The sequence below is a fragment of the Bombus fervidus genome, chromosome 17 (genome assembly GCF_041682495.2).
Source record: "Bombus fervidus isolate BK054 chromosome 17, iyBomFerv1, whole genome shotgun sequence".
Lineage (NCBI taxonomy): Eukaryota > Metazoa > Arthropoda > Insecta > Hymenoptera > Apidae > Bombus > Bombus fervidus.
Window position 1 is genome coordinate 9,176,902 of NC_091533.1, and position 15,858 is coordinate 9,192,759.

General features: G+C 40.7%; 1 protein-coding gene across 1 annotated transcript; it reads right to left on the bottom strand.

Annotated features, from left to right (window-relative positions):
* Positions 1 to 5,131: 5,131 nt before the first annotated feature.
* Positions 5,132 to 7,574, bottom strand: LOC139996277 (uncharacterized). Its single transcript, XM_072020530.2, has 2 exons — positions 7,521 to 7,574; positions 5,132 to 6,851 (listed from the first exon to the last, which is right to left on the bottom strand). The coding sequence occupies exons 1-2, from the start codon at positions 7,556 to 7,558 to the stop codon at positions 5,132 to 5,134; spliced, it is 1,758 nt and encodes a 585-aa protein (XP_071876631.2). The 5' UTR covers positions 7,559 to 7,574.
* Between the last annotated feature and the right edge of the window lie 8,284 nt (positions 7,575 to 15,858).

Consider the following 15,858-nt stretch of genomic DNA (forward strand, 5'->3'; position numbering starts at 1 on the left):
TTACTGCATTTTACGCGCAGAACATAGCGCACGCCGTATTAAGCGTCGAAACAAGCCCGACAACTCGAGAAACTCGATCATTTGTCGATTTCAACGAAAAATGACCGTTATTTCCTTCCCGATTGAGATATTTCGACGTTTAAACGCCCAAATTACTGCATTTGACGCGCAGAACGTAGCGCACGCCGTATTAAGCGTCGCACCAAGCCCAACAACTCGCAAAACTCGATCATTCGTCGATTTTGACCAAAAATGACCGTAATTTCCTTCCCGTTGGAGATATTTCGACGTTTAAACGACCAAATTACTGCATTTTACGCGCTGAACATAGCGCACGCCGTACTAAGCGTCGAAACAAGCCCAACAACTCGCAAAACTCGATCATTCGTCGATTTTGTCCAAAAATGACCGTAGTTTCCTTCCCGTTGGAGATATTTCGACGTTTAAACGCCCAAATTACTGCATTTTACGCGCAGAACATAGCGCACGCCGTACAAAGCGTCGAAACAAGCCCGACAACTCGAAAAACTCGATCATTCGTCGATTTAGACCAAAAATGACCGTAATTTCCTTCCCGATTGAGATTTTTCGACGTTTAAACGCCCAAATTACTGCATTTTACGCGCAGAACATAGCGCACGCCGTATTAAGCGTCGGAACAAGCCCAACAACTCGCAAAACTCGATCATTCGTCGATTTTGACCAAAAATGACCGTAGTGTTACGTATTTATTTGTTTTAAGTCTAGTTGAGATTGAAATTTTGTAAAAATTTTTTCTTTTGATTTAGAGTTTATTCGGTTGGGAAATATTGAAATGATATTATTGTGTATGAATTATTTATTTGGATTTCTGATTAATACGGTAGTTGCTGCCACCAGAAATAGTCTAAGGACTATTTCAAATTTTTATTTATTTCAAACGTTACGGGTAGCGTCGACTAGAGTTTAGTGCTACTGGCAAAACCGATTCCACTTTTCGGCTAACCTGCTATGTGCAGGGATACTAGCACGGGAGAGGATTAAAGCTGGGTACAATATTTGAATGTCAAATTTTCGTTGCTTGATATGAAATTAAATTTTTTTTTTTTTTTTTGTTTGCCTTCTTCTTCTCTTTTAATTTCGCTATAATAGTTTGTTGTTAGAACCAAAGCTCAGTTCATTTGCTACGATGGATTCTATTGCCACGATTTTCTTGCCTTTGGGTTTGATTATCGAGGATGATTCTAACGATCCTCTCAGTGTGGAACTTGTGTGATTTCGCAAGCCTTGCCCAAAGACGGACAATATTTTGCCAACAATGGGAGGAGGAATGCGAAGATCGATAGGTGTTTTCGATAATCGAAAACACCGTTTGCACAAGCCAACACAGCGAACGATCCTTCAGTTAAATTTTCAAAGAAAATTATTCTACTATTTCTCTCTTTTTTATAATTGCATGCGATGATGGCAAGAAAATCGGTTAATAGCAATGCCGGTATTGCTCTTAATTTTCGATCAACGTCAACGATGTATCTAATGGTCCTCTCTGCGCGGGACTTGTGTGATTTCGCAAGCCTTGCCCAAAGACGGGCAATATTTTGCCAACAATGGGAGGAGGAGTGCGAAGATCAATGGGTGTTTCAGTAGCTGAAAACACCGTTTGCACAAGCCAACACAGCGAACAACCCCTTGTTTAAAATTTAAAATAGTGATTTTACCTTCAAACCGTTCACGAAAATAAAACGAGATCGATGATAGGTAATTCTCGAGTGCGACGAAATTATCAGAGAAGAAGGAAATTTTTAGAATTAATTTTCTTACCTTGAGAAACAAGTGCTGTCGGGTGCCATTACTTCGTCTGCTCTGATGGTCGTCGGTGTTTTTATTTCTGGGTTTATTTCTCGAACTCGGATATAATTTATTATCAAACTTTTACTGTATTTATTTATTTCGATACACGGTTTACAAATTACTAGCCGGATTAATGCCGCAATTACAATGTGTTTTTTTTTCTTCGTGTCTAAGAGATGGAATGTGAACTTCAAAATAAATTTTCTTAGTCGCGACTCTTCTCTCCCTTTTTTTTTTTTGAACAACTAAAGACCGCCGAGACGTAAAAATAATAATGGACTTTAATAATGACGAACGCTTTAATAATAAAGAACTTTTATAGCAATGCGCTTTGATAAGAATGAACACTTTTATAATAATCGACTTATAATAATGAGCCTCAAAAACTGGGTTAAAAAACTGTGTTCTAAAAAACTGTGTCTCTAAAAACTGTACTAAAAAACTGTGTTAAAAAAACTGTGCCTCTAAAAACTGTGTGCTGCGCTATGTTGCTACGCTTATTTATAATGCCATCCCCACGAGGTGGTGGTGGTGGTGGTGGTCCACTGGGGGTACCCTTCCGTGGGAATCGGGATTTTGCAGTTTAGGATTTCAGAAATCGTACGTGAGAGAATGTAAGTTCCATATCTCGACTTGGTTTCCATCGGTCTAGTGTTTCTGCTGAGCTAGCGTCTGGGAGACTTGGAGGGTTCACTGGGTGTACCCTTCCGTGGGAATCGGGATTTTGCAGTTTAGGATTTCAGAAATCGTACGTGAGAGAATGTAAGTTCCATATTTCGACTTGGTTTCCATCGGTCTAGTGTTTCTGCTGAGCTAGCGTCTGGAAGACTTGGAGCGTGCCATGCTGGTCTAATCTCTTTTTTTTTTTTTTTCGAGAAACTTCTACGTTTGTACCGTGGGATTTACCTCTGTTTCTTCGGCACGTGCAAGGGCAACCGTTCCATGCTGGTCTAGTCTTTTCGAGAAGCTTCCACGTTTGTACCGTGAGAATTACCTGTGTTTCTTCGGCGCGTGCAAGGGCTGGCGGCTGCAGCATCATTATCATTTTGATGTTTGCCCGGGCAACACGCGCGATCCGCTGCTCTCCCACAACAAGGGCCTCCTCCTTCGAGTTAGTTTACGTAAGTTTGGTTTAGATGGATATTTGCATATTATGGTTGTTTCGTGATTTTGATCCTTTTTCCTTTTCTTTTTTTTTTTTTTTGTTATTTCTCTAGGCTTCGGTGATCGACGTTTGAACAATGTTTGTGGAGGCATTTCCATCAGGGGTTCATACCCAGGCTTCTCTGGTGCGTATTTTGTCTTATTTTTAATCCGCTTGATTCGTTCTGTTTCGTTCTATTTAAACTATATTGTGTTGTTTCAGCGCAAGCGAAAGAGGGATTCCGAAGAACCCATGGGCGACTCGAAAAGACCCATCAAACGCATGCGGCGCTGTGATGAACCACAAGTACCAGAGTGGTCGGAGGAGATATTCGACACTGATGCCGAGGCCGTGGATTTTCCGTCGGAGTTGAGTTTCGACAATTTTGTTACTGTCGACGAGAGCCTCTTCGATGCAGAGACCGTCGCATTGGAGTGGGAGCCCCCTCTGGTTGAAGTCGTTGATACTGATCGTTGTGCAAAAGCTCGTTTTGTAAATGAAATTCCCGGAGAGGTTCTGGAGGCACATCTTCGTTACCATGCCTCTGGGAGAAAGGGGATTTCCCCTGTTGTGCGTTACTGGTGTATGCGTGTGTTCAGCGAACTTTATCCTGGAGCTCCTTGCTTCGATTTTGATTTGGTGTAACTGCTCTAATTTCGTTGGTGCTTTGTTTGATAATCATAGGTTCCTTATTATATATTCTTTTAAACGCATTTTGTTGTGTTTTTTGTTTTTGTGTTCTATATATATATATATATATCCATTGTAAGGTTATCCCTTTTTTTTTTTTTTTATGTTAAGCATATGTGTATTTAATTTTATATTTCCCCCCTTTTTGTTAAGGTTATCTTTTTTTTGTTTATTAGATATATATGTATTTATATTTCCCCTTTTTTGTTAAATATATATATATATATTTTTACATTTATTTTTGATAATGTAGTTGCGCATAGAATTTATTAAAGAATAATGTGTTTTCATGATTTGTTTCTTGCGCCTGATTTCCATTAATCCCTAATATTCATGTCGCCATAACGCGTGTTATTGTGTTGCGTGTAAATCTAACATGGCTGCTCATAAATGTCATCAGTGAGGTTATAGTGGCGGGTCTTTAGTTTTGTTTAATATCGAAGTAATTTTCTGTCGCTTGTTTTTCCTTATTCTACCGCAATTAGAACATTTGTTTATTAATATTGTTATTATTACTTTAAGGTGACAATAGTATTGTTCGTGTGAATATACATATATATATATATATATAATTTAATAATGTTGAATGTGCACACATATATATATATTTCTGATAATGTAACCTTTATTTCTTTAATATTATAACATTGTATGTTTTATGTATTCGTTAGACTATTAGTTTTTGATTTCATACATACATATATTTCATAAATTGATAATATTGTATTCGTTGCATAGTATTGGAAGTACTGACTCTAATATTTACTAGGTTATTACATGTTTGGCATATATGTTTATACTTATATGTAACTCTCCGAGTTGTTGCAGCGTTGATTGATTAAAATATATTTATATATATATATATATTCCTGGCGTTTCAATCATTTCCCTTTCTGTAGTTATTCTTATTTCCTGGTTTATTTGTTTGGTTCGTGACTCGTTCAATCCATTAGTTGGCTCTATTTATTTTATTTTATACTGGTTGGGTTTATATTATATTGAACCATAGGTTTTCAAATTGCAAGTCGGTTATTGGTAGGTTTATTTAGAGTTGTGTGTATATGTATTTTGTTTATTGGTTGGATCTATTAGTCGCCCTCATTTTGTTAATCCTTCCTTTCGTTTCGTAGTGCCGTGTGTTCGTTTGTGCATTCAAATCCTTATTCGCGCGTTTTGTATAGAGTGGTTTTCTTGTTCTTGTTACGGCACGTGCGGAGCGCGGGACGTGACACCCCCGCCCTTGGAGTTCAAATTTCCAAAGGAAATTTGTCTGATGGTGTCTCTGAGTTCGTTCAAGGCGGATGTAGAAGTCGTTGGTTGTTAAGTGACTACCGGTGCTATCGATATCCCTTGAGGTTGTGCTGTTTGATCATCGATATTTCGTCTTCTTTTGAGGTGTAGCAGGTGGGTGACTCAGCCGCATATTGCTCCTAATAGGGCGATTCCACATCCGTAAGTTTCACGTAACTAGTATCCGTGTATGGCTATATCTATTATCGTCTTGATTAATTTAAATATTACAAGTATTGCTGCACTGACAGTTCCAAATTCCATGAAACCAGTCCATAAGCTTGATACGGTATTTTTCGCTATTGTCGTTAATGTGTTTTCGTCCATCATTCCCAGGATGTTTACTGTTCCAGGGACGATTGTTTTTCCTGTCGCTCCTCTGGCCAATGTATTCAAGACTGCAGTTTTTTCTGCCGAGAACATGACGTGGTCCCGTAGTGCGTCCAGGTCCTTTTGGGTATATATTCCGCTCGTGGCCAATGACGATGGTGCTAAATATCGCCACGTTTGGCGCACGTCCGGGCGGAGTTCCTGTGGTGCGATTGTTTCCATGGGTTTTGGTACGAATTTGTGCCAGAGTCCGTCGATGTTGTGTAACGTGGGTAGTACTGCGCTACTATCTCTATGGTTTCCGTGTTGCGTTAGGACGTGTGTTTTTGGCGCTAGAAATGCGGTGCGATTCCCTTGCCAAACGGGTAGCTCCGAGTAGCATTCTGTTGTATGTCGTATCTTTACTTGTACCGGAATGCATTTGACTATATGGACCGCTTCTCCTGCGATCAGAGCCATGTGTCCTGGGGTTTTGGTTATGGTGTATGCAAATTCGTCGGGCAGTAAGGTTGCTAAGCTTAAAGCATTCTCTATTAGTTTCTTCTGTGTGGTGCATCTTTGTGTCAGTATATCATGGTATAATGTTGTCATTTGTCGTTTAATATGTTTCTCTACGTAAATGAATTTTGAGTTGACATATGCGAATATATCCAGATTTTCGACTGCTGTCTTGCTTTTGGAAATGAACGTATTTCCTCTTGTTGTTTCTAACAGGAACAATTTGGGGTGTTCAGTGGATAGTAGGGTATATCCACACAGTGGCTGTTCTCCAGTTTTAGTCAGCGCAAATGTTACTTCCTGCGTTGTTAGTGCGTAAACTGGTTGTGCTAGTTCCCTGTTGGTTCTTATTTCCTGGATCTTTGTAGCAATTCCTTCATATAGCACATTGTACTGATCAAATTTGCATGGTGAGGGCGGTTGTGGTTGCCAATAAGTGTATCCGTCCTCAGCGTCTAGACAGTTTCCTTCGCTAAAGGTACATATCGTTCCTGATTTCAGTAGAATTTTGTTTGCTTCGATCCGTACTGACACAACTGCTGATCTTAAACTTATCCTTACTGTGGCTTGTACGACGACTCTTTCCCAGCTCCCGTATGGGTCTACATACTGTGTTCCCTGGCAGCTGCCGTCGTCTGTTAACTTGCCGGCTAGGACAAGCGACCTTGTTTCTGTTGCATTATCTTTTAGGCCTACTATAAGGTTTTGTGGTCCGAATGAAAACGTGCCGTCTTGGTGCATCCTTGCACATTGTTGGGCGGTTGTTTCATGGAGGTATTCGGCGAATCCGTTATGCACTGCCGACGTGTGGGAGTGCATGCCACAGTAATATATAATTCGAGTTATTTGCACCTTGCATTGCCTTATACTGGTAAATTTGAATTCTGAGAGTTGCAGTAGTTGAATATAAATATCTTGGGTTTCTGTTATCGCAGGCTGTATGCTGCAGTCCCCGATGGAGTTTAAAGAGATGGTGGTAACGTTGAGGTGGTTGCCATTGCAGTCGTATCCTACCAGGCCATATGCTATTTTGATGAGGGTAAGTACGATGACCAGGTGATTCATCTTCCTATTAACAATTTATTAAATCGTTTCTTACTTTCGAGTTTATTAGAAATAAGAATAACCTTTTATTATTATTAATATACATAAAAAAAAGAAAAATTTTTATATTTATATATATATATTTTTTTTTTATTAAAACTTTTGTTTTATTTTAGGTTTTACGTATATGTTATCAGTGAAAATATATATTATGAAAGCTACTTGGGTTATAATTATATACATATATGCATACGTATTGGTAAGTAATGAGATTTGTTTTATCGTTATAAATATATATGTATATATTATCAATAGAATAGATATTACAAATGTAGCTTGTTTTCGAGTATATATATATGTGCGTGTAATGGTAAATATTATTTTATGAGTCACTTGCATTATCAATGGAAGTGAGTGTTATAAATATCACCTACTTTACAACATGCGTGTGTATATATTGGTAAACATAAGTAAAAATTACATGTATAGTTATAAATGTTGTTTGTTTACAGGTGGATAGCATAAGTATTTGGTTTTGTGCGTAGCATACAAGTACTTTATGGTTCTACGGTGCGGAATGCTATTCCTCGAACTAAAAAGTGTCTTTCAAGGTGAATCAGATTATTGTAAACGATCGTGCATGGGATGCATGATATAGCGGGTTGTACGTCCGCTAGGTTTATATCGCACATACGACAGTATTTTATATGTGTTCTTGCAGGTATTCCGCATAGGAAATGAGTGAGCAGCTCGTCACATAGGTACTGGTCGTCTGGATCTAAGTTGTCGAAACAGTATTGACAAAGATAGCCGTTATTAAAATGGTAGACGGAGCGTATCAACCGAACACAGAGGCAAGATTGAACATCCTCCGTCGCCTCCAGATCGAATGGGAATTCGCCGCCCGTTCTGTACATACATATAAAAAGTTAATATATATAAAATTTCTTTTTTTTTTTTTTTTTTTTTTAGTAGTGCCTAAAATTGCTATTATGATGCTGTATTACATTGTATTGGATATTATTCGTGTTGAGGTGTGTATGTGTGGGGTGCGCGCAACGAATTTTCAACATGGTCGCTCGCGTGTATCTTTGATATGGCGTTGGTTTAATGTCAACAGTAGTGTGTTGTTGAAATAGCTAATTAATTATGATTTTATTTAGTAGTGTTTTGCAATATTGTTTTGTGTTTCATGATATTGTGTGTGTAAATACCGTGTGCTACTTTAATGTAATAGTCGTGACTTGCATTTATATAAGTCTCGTTTAATTTAGTTAATGCTTTGTGTATTGTGTTACCAGTCACTTTCGTGTAGCATAACTTTATTCCTTTGTACCGAGTTCAGTCATGTCTTGTTGTTAACATTTAGTTAGTCTATCTTGATTAATTTCTAACCTATTTCTGTGTTTATTGACCTTTCTTATTTTCCCTATTAATTTATTATTGCTTGTATTTGCTATTTGTTATTATTTTATGTATGATATGTATTAGTTCCCTTATTAGTGATTACAATTTATTTATTAGATTAACATTGTCTGTGATTCTTCAGGTTCTACTCTTTCGATGCTCCGACACTCACCTGGATCATTCCCACAATATCATCTGATTCTTCGATATGCCTTGGATACTTACCATGGCCGCCTTCAATCGTCCTATATCTGTGGCCTTAAAGGTACTGTTTAATTTATTTAATTTAATATGTGTATAATGCATTGTGTGCGCGACAGCTATTGTACATTACAAGATCCGCTTCTACATGTTAGATATAATAATATAACAATACTACGTAGATTAATACATGATAAAATATCCTTTTACTCCGGTTATATTTATTACTAACTCTCAATTAATCTATCTTAATTATTTCCTAACCACTTTCTATACTTATCAGCTATTTTATTTCTTCTTATTAATCTGCGAAATTCATGCATGTACACTTCCTTGTATGGTGATTGATTGTTCGCGGGGTAAGTTGCACTTTCACTGTTTCAGTTATTCGTTGAACTAACACGTTTTACATTCAAACAGTAATTGGAGCACTCGTAATAATCTTCTTTTCCTTTTCAGGGTTTCGCTGTCTGTGTTATTCGACGAACAGTGTCATGCTTCCGCAGTTTTGTTATAACATTTAGTAATATTGTATTTTGCATTAAGGATATTAACGTTAACTCGTTCGTTTATTTTCAGCTGGCTGTCGTACATGGTGTTCCGCAGACAGGGATCCATAACATTGCATTTTACGCGCAGGACATAGCGCACGCCGTATTAAGCGTCGAAACAAGCCCGACAACTCGACAGACTCGATCACTTGTCGATTTTAACGAAAAATGACCGTAATTTCCATCCCGTTGGAGATATTTCGACGTTTAAACGCCCAAATTACTGCATTTTACGCGCAGAACATAGCGCACGCCGTATTAAGCGTCGCACCAAGCCCAACAACTCGCAAAACTCGATCATTCGTCGATTTTGACCAAAAATGACCGTAGTTTCCTTCCCGTTGGAGATATTTCGACGTTTAAACGCCCAAATTACTACATTTGACGCGCAGGACATAGCGCACGCCGTATTAAGCGTCGAAACAAGCCCGACAACCCGAAAATCTTGATCATTCGTCGATTTTGACCAAAAATGACCGTAATTTCCTTCCCGTTGGAGATATTTCGACGTTTAAACGCCCAAATTACTGCATTTTACGCGCAGAACATAGCGCACGCCGTATTAAGCGTCGAAACAAGCCCGACAACCCGAAAAACTTGATCATTCGTCGATTTTGACCAAAAATGACCGTAATTTCCTTCCCGTTGGAGATATTTCGACGTTTAAACTACCAACTTACTGCATTTTTGGCGCAGAACATAGCGCACGCCGTATTAAGCGTCGAAACAAGCCCGACAACCCGAGAAACTCGATCATTTGTCGAATTTGACCAAATATGACCGTTATTTCCTTCCCGATTGAGATATTTCGACGTTTACACGCCCAAATTACTGCATTTTACGCGCAGGACATAGCGCACGCCGTATTAAGCGTCGAGTCAAGCCCGACAACTCGAAAGACTCGATCATTTGTCTATTTTAACGAAAAATGAGCGTAATTTCCATCCCGTTGGAGATATTTCGACGTTTAAACTACCAAATTACTGCATTTTTGGCGCAGAACATAGCGCACGCCGTATTAAGCGTCGAAACAAGCCCGACAACTCGAGAAACTCGATCATTCGTCGATTTTGACCAAAAACGATCGTAATTTCTTTCCCGTTGGAGATATTTCGACGTTTAACCGAACAAATTACTGCATTTTACGCGCAGAACATAGCGCATGCCGTATTAAGCGTCGAAACAAGCCCGACAACCCGAAAATCTTGATCATTCGTCGATTTTGACCAAAAATGACCGTAATTTCCTTCCTGTTGGAGATATTTCGACGTTTAAACGCCCAAATTACTGCATTTTACGCGCAGAACATAGCGCACGCCGTATTAAGCGTCGAAACAAGCCCGACAACCCGAAAAACTTGATCATTCGTCGATTTTGACCAAAAATGACCGTAGTGTCCTTCCCGTTGGAGATATTTCGACGTTTACACGCCCAAATTACTGCATTTTACGCGCAGGACATAGCGCACGCCGTATTAAGCGTCGAATCAAGCCCGACAACTCGAAAAACTCGATCATTTGTCGATTTTAACGAAAAATGAGCGTAATTTCCATCCCGATTGAGATATTTCGACGTTTACACGCCCAAATTACTGCATTTTACGCGCAGGACATAGCGCACGCCGTATTAAGCGTCGAATCAAGCCCGACAACTCGAAAGACTCGATCATTTGTCGATTTTAACGAAAAATGACCGTAATTTCCATCCCGTTGGAGATATTTCGACGTTTAAACGCCCAAATTACTGCATTTTGCGCGCAGAACATAGCGCACGCCGTATTAAGCGTCGAAACAAGCCCGACAACTCGAAAAACTGGATCATTCGTCGATTTTAACGAAAAATGACCGTAATTTCCTTCCCGTTGGAGATATTTCGACGTTGAAACGCCCAAATTACTGCATTTGACGCGCAGAATGTAGCGCACGCCGTATTAAGCGTCGCACGAAGCCCAACAACTCGCAAAACTCGATCATTCGTCGATTTAGACCAAAAATGACCGTAATTTCCTTCCCGATTGAGATATTTCGACGTTTAAACGCCCAAATTACTGCATTTTACGCGCAGAACATGGCGCACGCCGTATTAAGCGTCGCAACAAGCCTAACAACTCGCAAAACTCGATCATTCGTCGATTTTGACCAAAAATGACCGTAGTTTCCTTCCCGTTGGAGATATTTCGATGTTTAAACGCCCAAATTACTGCATTGTACGCGCAGAACATAGCGCACGTCGTACAAAGCGTCGCAACAAGCCCGACAACTCGCAAAACTCGATCATTCGTCGATTTAGACCAAAAATGACCGTAATTTCCTTCCCGATTGAGATATTTCGACGTTTAAACGCCCAAATTACTGCATTTTACGCGCAGAACATAGCGCACGCCGTATCAAGCGTCGCAACAAGCCTAACAACTCGCAAAACTCGATCATTCGTCGATTTTGACCAAAAATGACCGTAGTTTCCTTCCCGTTGGAGATATTTCGATGTTTAAACGCCCAAATTACTGCATTGTACGCGCAGAACATAGCGCACGCCGTACAAAGCGTCGCAACAAGCCCGACAACTCGAAAAACTCGATCATTCGTCGATTTTGACCAAAAATGACCGTAATTTCCTTCCCGTTGGAGATATTTCGACGTTTAAACGCCCAAATTACTGCATTTTACGCGCAGAACATAGCGCACGCCGTACAAAGCGTCGAAACAAGCCCGACAACTCGAAAAACTCGATCATTCGTCGATTTTAACGAAAAATGACCGTAATTTCCATCCCGTTGGAGCTTTTTCGACATTTAAACGACCAAATTACTGCATTTTACGCGCAGAACATAGCGCACGCCGTATTAAGCGTCGAAACAAGCCCGACAACTTGAGAAACTCGATCATTTGTCGATTTCAACGAAAAATGACCGTTATTTCCTTCCCGATTGAGATATGTCGACGTTTAAACGACCAAATTACTGCATTTGACGCGCAGAACGTAGCGCATGCCGTATTAAGCGTCGCACCAAGCCCAACAACTCGCAAAACTCGATCATTCGTCGATTTTGACCAAAAATGACCGTAGTTTCCTTCCAGATTGAGATATTTCGACGTTTAAACTACCAAATTACTGCATTTTTGGCGCAGAACATAGCGCACGCCGTATTAAGCGCCGCAACAAGCCCAACAACTCGCAAAACTCGATCATTCGTCGATTTTGACCAAAAATGACCGTAGTTTCCTTCCCGTTGGAGATATTTCGACGTTTAAACGCTCAAATTACTGCATTTGACGCGCAGAACATAGCGCACGCCGTATTAAGCGTCGCAACAAGCCCAACAACTCTCAAAACGCGATCACTCGTCGATTTTGACCAAAAATGACCGTAATTTCCTTCCCGTTGGAGATATTTCGACGTTTAAACGACCAAATTATTGCATTTTACGCGCTGAACATAGCGCACGCCGTACTAAGCGTCGAAACAAGCCCGACAACTCGAAAAACTCGATCATTCGTCGATTTTAACGAAAAATGACCGTAATTTCCATCCCGTTGGAGCTTTTTCGACGTTTAACCGACCAAATTACTGCATTTTACGCGCAGAACATAGCGCACGCCGTATTAAGCGTCGCAACAAGCCCAACAACTCGCAAAACTCAATCATTCGTCGATTTTGACCAAAAATGACCGTAATTTCCTTCCCGTTGGAGATATTTCGACGTTTAAACGACCAAATTACTGCATTTTACGCGCTGAACATAGCGCACGCCGTACTAAGTGTCGAAACAAGACCGACAACTCGAAAAACACGATCATTCGTCGATTTTAACGAAAAATGACCGTAATTTCCATCCCGTTGGAGCTTTTTCGACGTTTAACCGACCAAATTACTGCATTTTACGCGCAGAACATAGCGCACGCCGTATTAAGCGTCGCAACAAGCCCAACAACTCGAAAAACTCGATCATTCGTCGATTTTGACCAAAAATGACAGTAGTTTCCTTCCCGTTGGAGATATTTCGACGTTTAAACGCCCAAATTACTGCATTTGACGCGCAGAACGTAGCGCACGCCGTATTAAGCGTCGCACCAAGCCCAACAACTCGCAAAACTCGATCATTCGTCGATTTAGACCAAAAATGACCGTAATTTCCTTCCCGAATGAGTTATTTCGACGTTTAAACGCCCAAATTACTGCATTTTACGCGCAGAACATAGCGCACGCCGTACAAAGCGTCGAAACAAGCCCGACAACCCGAAAAACTTGATCATTCGTCGATTTTGACCAAAAATGACCGTAGTTTCCTTCCCGTTGGAGATATTTCGACGTTTACACGCCCAAATTACTGCATTTTACGCGCAGGACATAGCGCACGCCGTATTAAGCGTCGAATCAAGCCCGACAACTCGAAAAACTCGATCATTCGTCGATTTTAACGAAAAATGACCGTAATTTCCATCCCGTTGGAGCTTTTTCGACGTTTAAACGACCAAATTACTGCATTTTACGCGCAGAACATAGCGCACGCCGTATTAAGCGTCGAAACAAGCCCGACAACTTGAGAAACTCGATCATTTGTCGATTTCAACGAAAAATGACCGTTATTTCCTTCCCGATTGAGATATGTCGACGTTTAAACGACCAAATTACTGCATTTGACGCGCAGAACGTACCGCATGCCGTATTAAGCGTCGCACCAAGCCGAACAACTCGCAAAACTCGATCATTCGTCGATTTTGACCAAAAATGACCGTAGTTTCCTTCCAGATTGAGATATTTCGACGTTTAAACGCCCAAATTACTGCATTTCACGCGCAGAACATAGCGCACGCCGTATTAAGCGTCGCAACAAGCCCAACAACTCGCAAAACTCGATCATTCGTCGATTTTGACCAAAAATGACCGTAGTTTCCTTCCCGTTGGAGATATTTCGACGTTTAAACGCCCAAATTACTGCATTTTACGCCCAGAACATAGCGCACGCCGTATTAAGCGCCGCAACAAGCCCAACAACTCGCAAAACTCGATCATTCGTCGATTTTGACTAAAAATGACCGTAGTTTCCTTCCCGTTGGAGATATTTCGACGTTTAAACGCTCAAATTACTGCATTTGACGCGCAGAACATAGCGCACGCCGTATTAAGCGTCGCAACAAGCCCAACAACTCGCAAAACTCAATCATTCGTCGATTTTGACCAAAAATGACCGTAATTTCCTTCCCGTTGGAGATATTTCGACGTTTAAACGACCAAATTACTGCATTTTACGCGCTGAACATAGCGCACGCCGTATTAAGCGTCGCAACAAGCCCAACAACTCGCAAAACTCGATCATTCGTCGATTTTGACCAAAAATGACCGTAAATTCCTTCCCGTTGGAGATAGTTCGACGTTTAAACGACCAAATTACTGCATTTTACGCGCTTAACATAGCGCACGCCGTACTAAGCGTCGAAACAAGCCTGACAACTCGAAAAACTCGATCATTCGTCGATTTTGACCAAAAATGACAGTAGTTTCCTTCCCGTTGGAGATATTTCGACGTTTAAACGCCCAAATTACTGCATTTGACGCGCAGAACGTAGCGCACGCCGTATTAAGCGTCGCACCAAGCCCAACAACTCGCAAAACTCGATCATTCGTCGATTTAGACCAAAAATGACCGTAATTTCCTTCCCGAATGAGTTATTTCGACGTTTAAACGCCCAAATTACTGCATTTTACGCGCAGAACATAGCGCACGCCGTATTAAGCGTCGCACCAAGCCCAACAACTCGCAAAACTCGATCATTCGTCGATTTAGACCAAAAATGACCGTAATTTCCTTCCCGATTGAGATATTTCGACGTTTAAACGCCCAAATTACTGCATTTTACGCGCAGAACATAGCGCACGCCGTATTAAGCGTCGCAACAAGCCTAACAACTCGCAAAACTCGATCATTCGTCGATTTTTACCAAAAATGACCGTAGTTTCCTTCCCGTTGGAGATATTTCGATGTTTAAACGCCCAAATTACTGCATTGTACGCGCAGAACATAGCGCACGTCGTACAAAGCGTCGCAACAAGCCCGACAACTCGCAAAACTCGATCATTCGTCGATTTAGACCAAAAATGACCGTAATTTCCTTCCCGATTGAGATATTTCGACGTTTAAACGCCCAAATTACTGCATTTTACGCGCAGAACATAGCGCACGCCGTATTAAGCGTCGCAACAAGCCTAACAACTCGCAAAACTCAATCATTCGTCGATTTTGACCAAAAATGACCGTAGTTTCCTTCCCGTTGGAGATATTTCGACGTTTAAACGCTCAAATTACTGCATTTGACGCGCAGAACATAGCGCACGCCGTATTAAGCGTCGCAACAAGCCCAACAACTCGCAAAACTCAATCATTCGTCGATTTTGACCAAAAATGACCGTAATTTCCTTCCCGTTGGAGATATTTCGACGTTTAAACGACCAAATTACTGCATTTTACGCGCTGAACATAGCGCACGCCGTATTAAGCGTCGCAACAAGCCCAACAACTCGCAAAACTCGATCATTCGTCGATTTTGACCAAAAATGACCGTAAATTCCTTCCCGTTGGAGATAGTTCGACGTTTAAACGACCAAATTACTGCATTTTACGCGCTGAACATAGCGCACGCCGTACTAAGCGTCGAAACAAGCCTGACAACTCGAAAAACTCGATCATTCGTCGATTTTGACCAAAAATGACAGTAGTTTCCTTCCCGTTGGAGATATTTCGACGTTTAAACGCCCAAATTACTGCATTTGACGCGCAGAACGTAGCGCACGCCGTATTAAGCGTCGCACCAAGCCCAACAACTCGCAAAACTCGATCATTCGTCGATTTAGACCAAAAATGACCGTAATTTCCTT

What these genes read in the sequence shown, in the direction of transcription:
- LOC139996277 (XM_072020530.2), bottom strand. Translation starts at nt 7,558, where the DNA reads ATGCGGAATACCTGCAAGAACACATATAAAATACTGTC. An exon ending in AACACATATAAAATACTGTC is followed by an intron (nt 6,852 to 7,520) that starts GTATGTGCGATA and finishes AATTGTTAATAG; the next exon opens with GAAGATGAATCACCTGGTCA.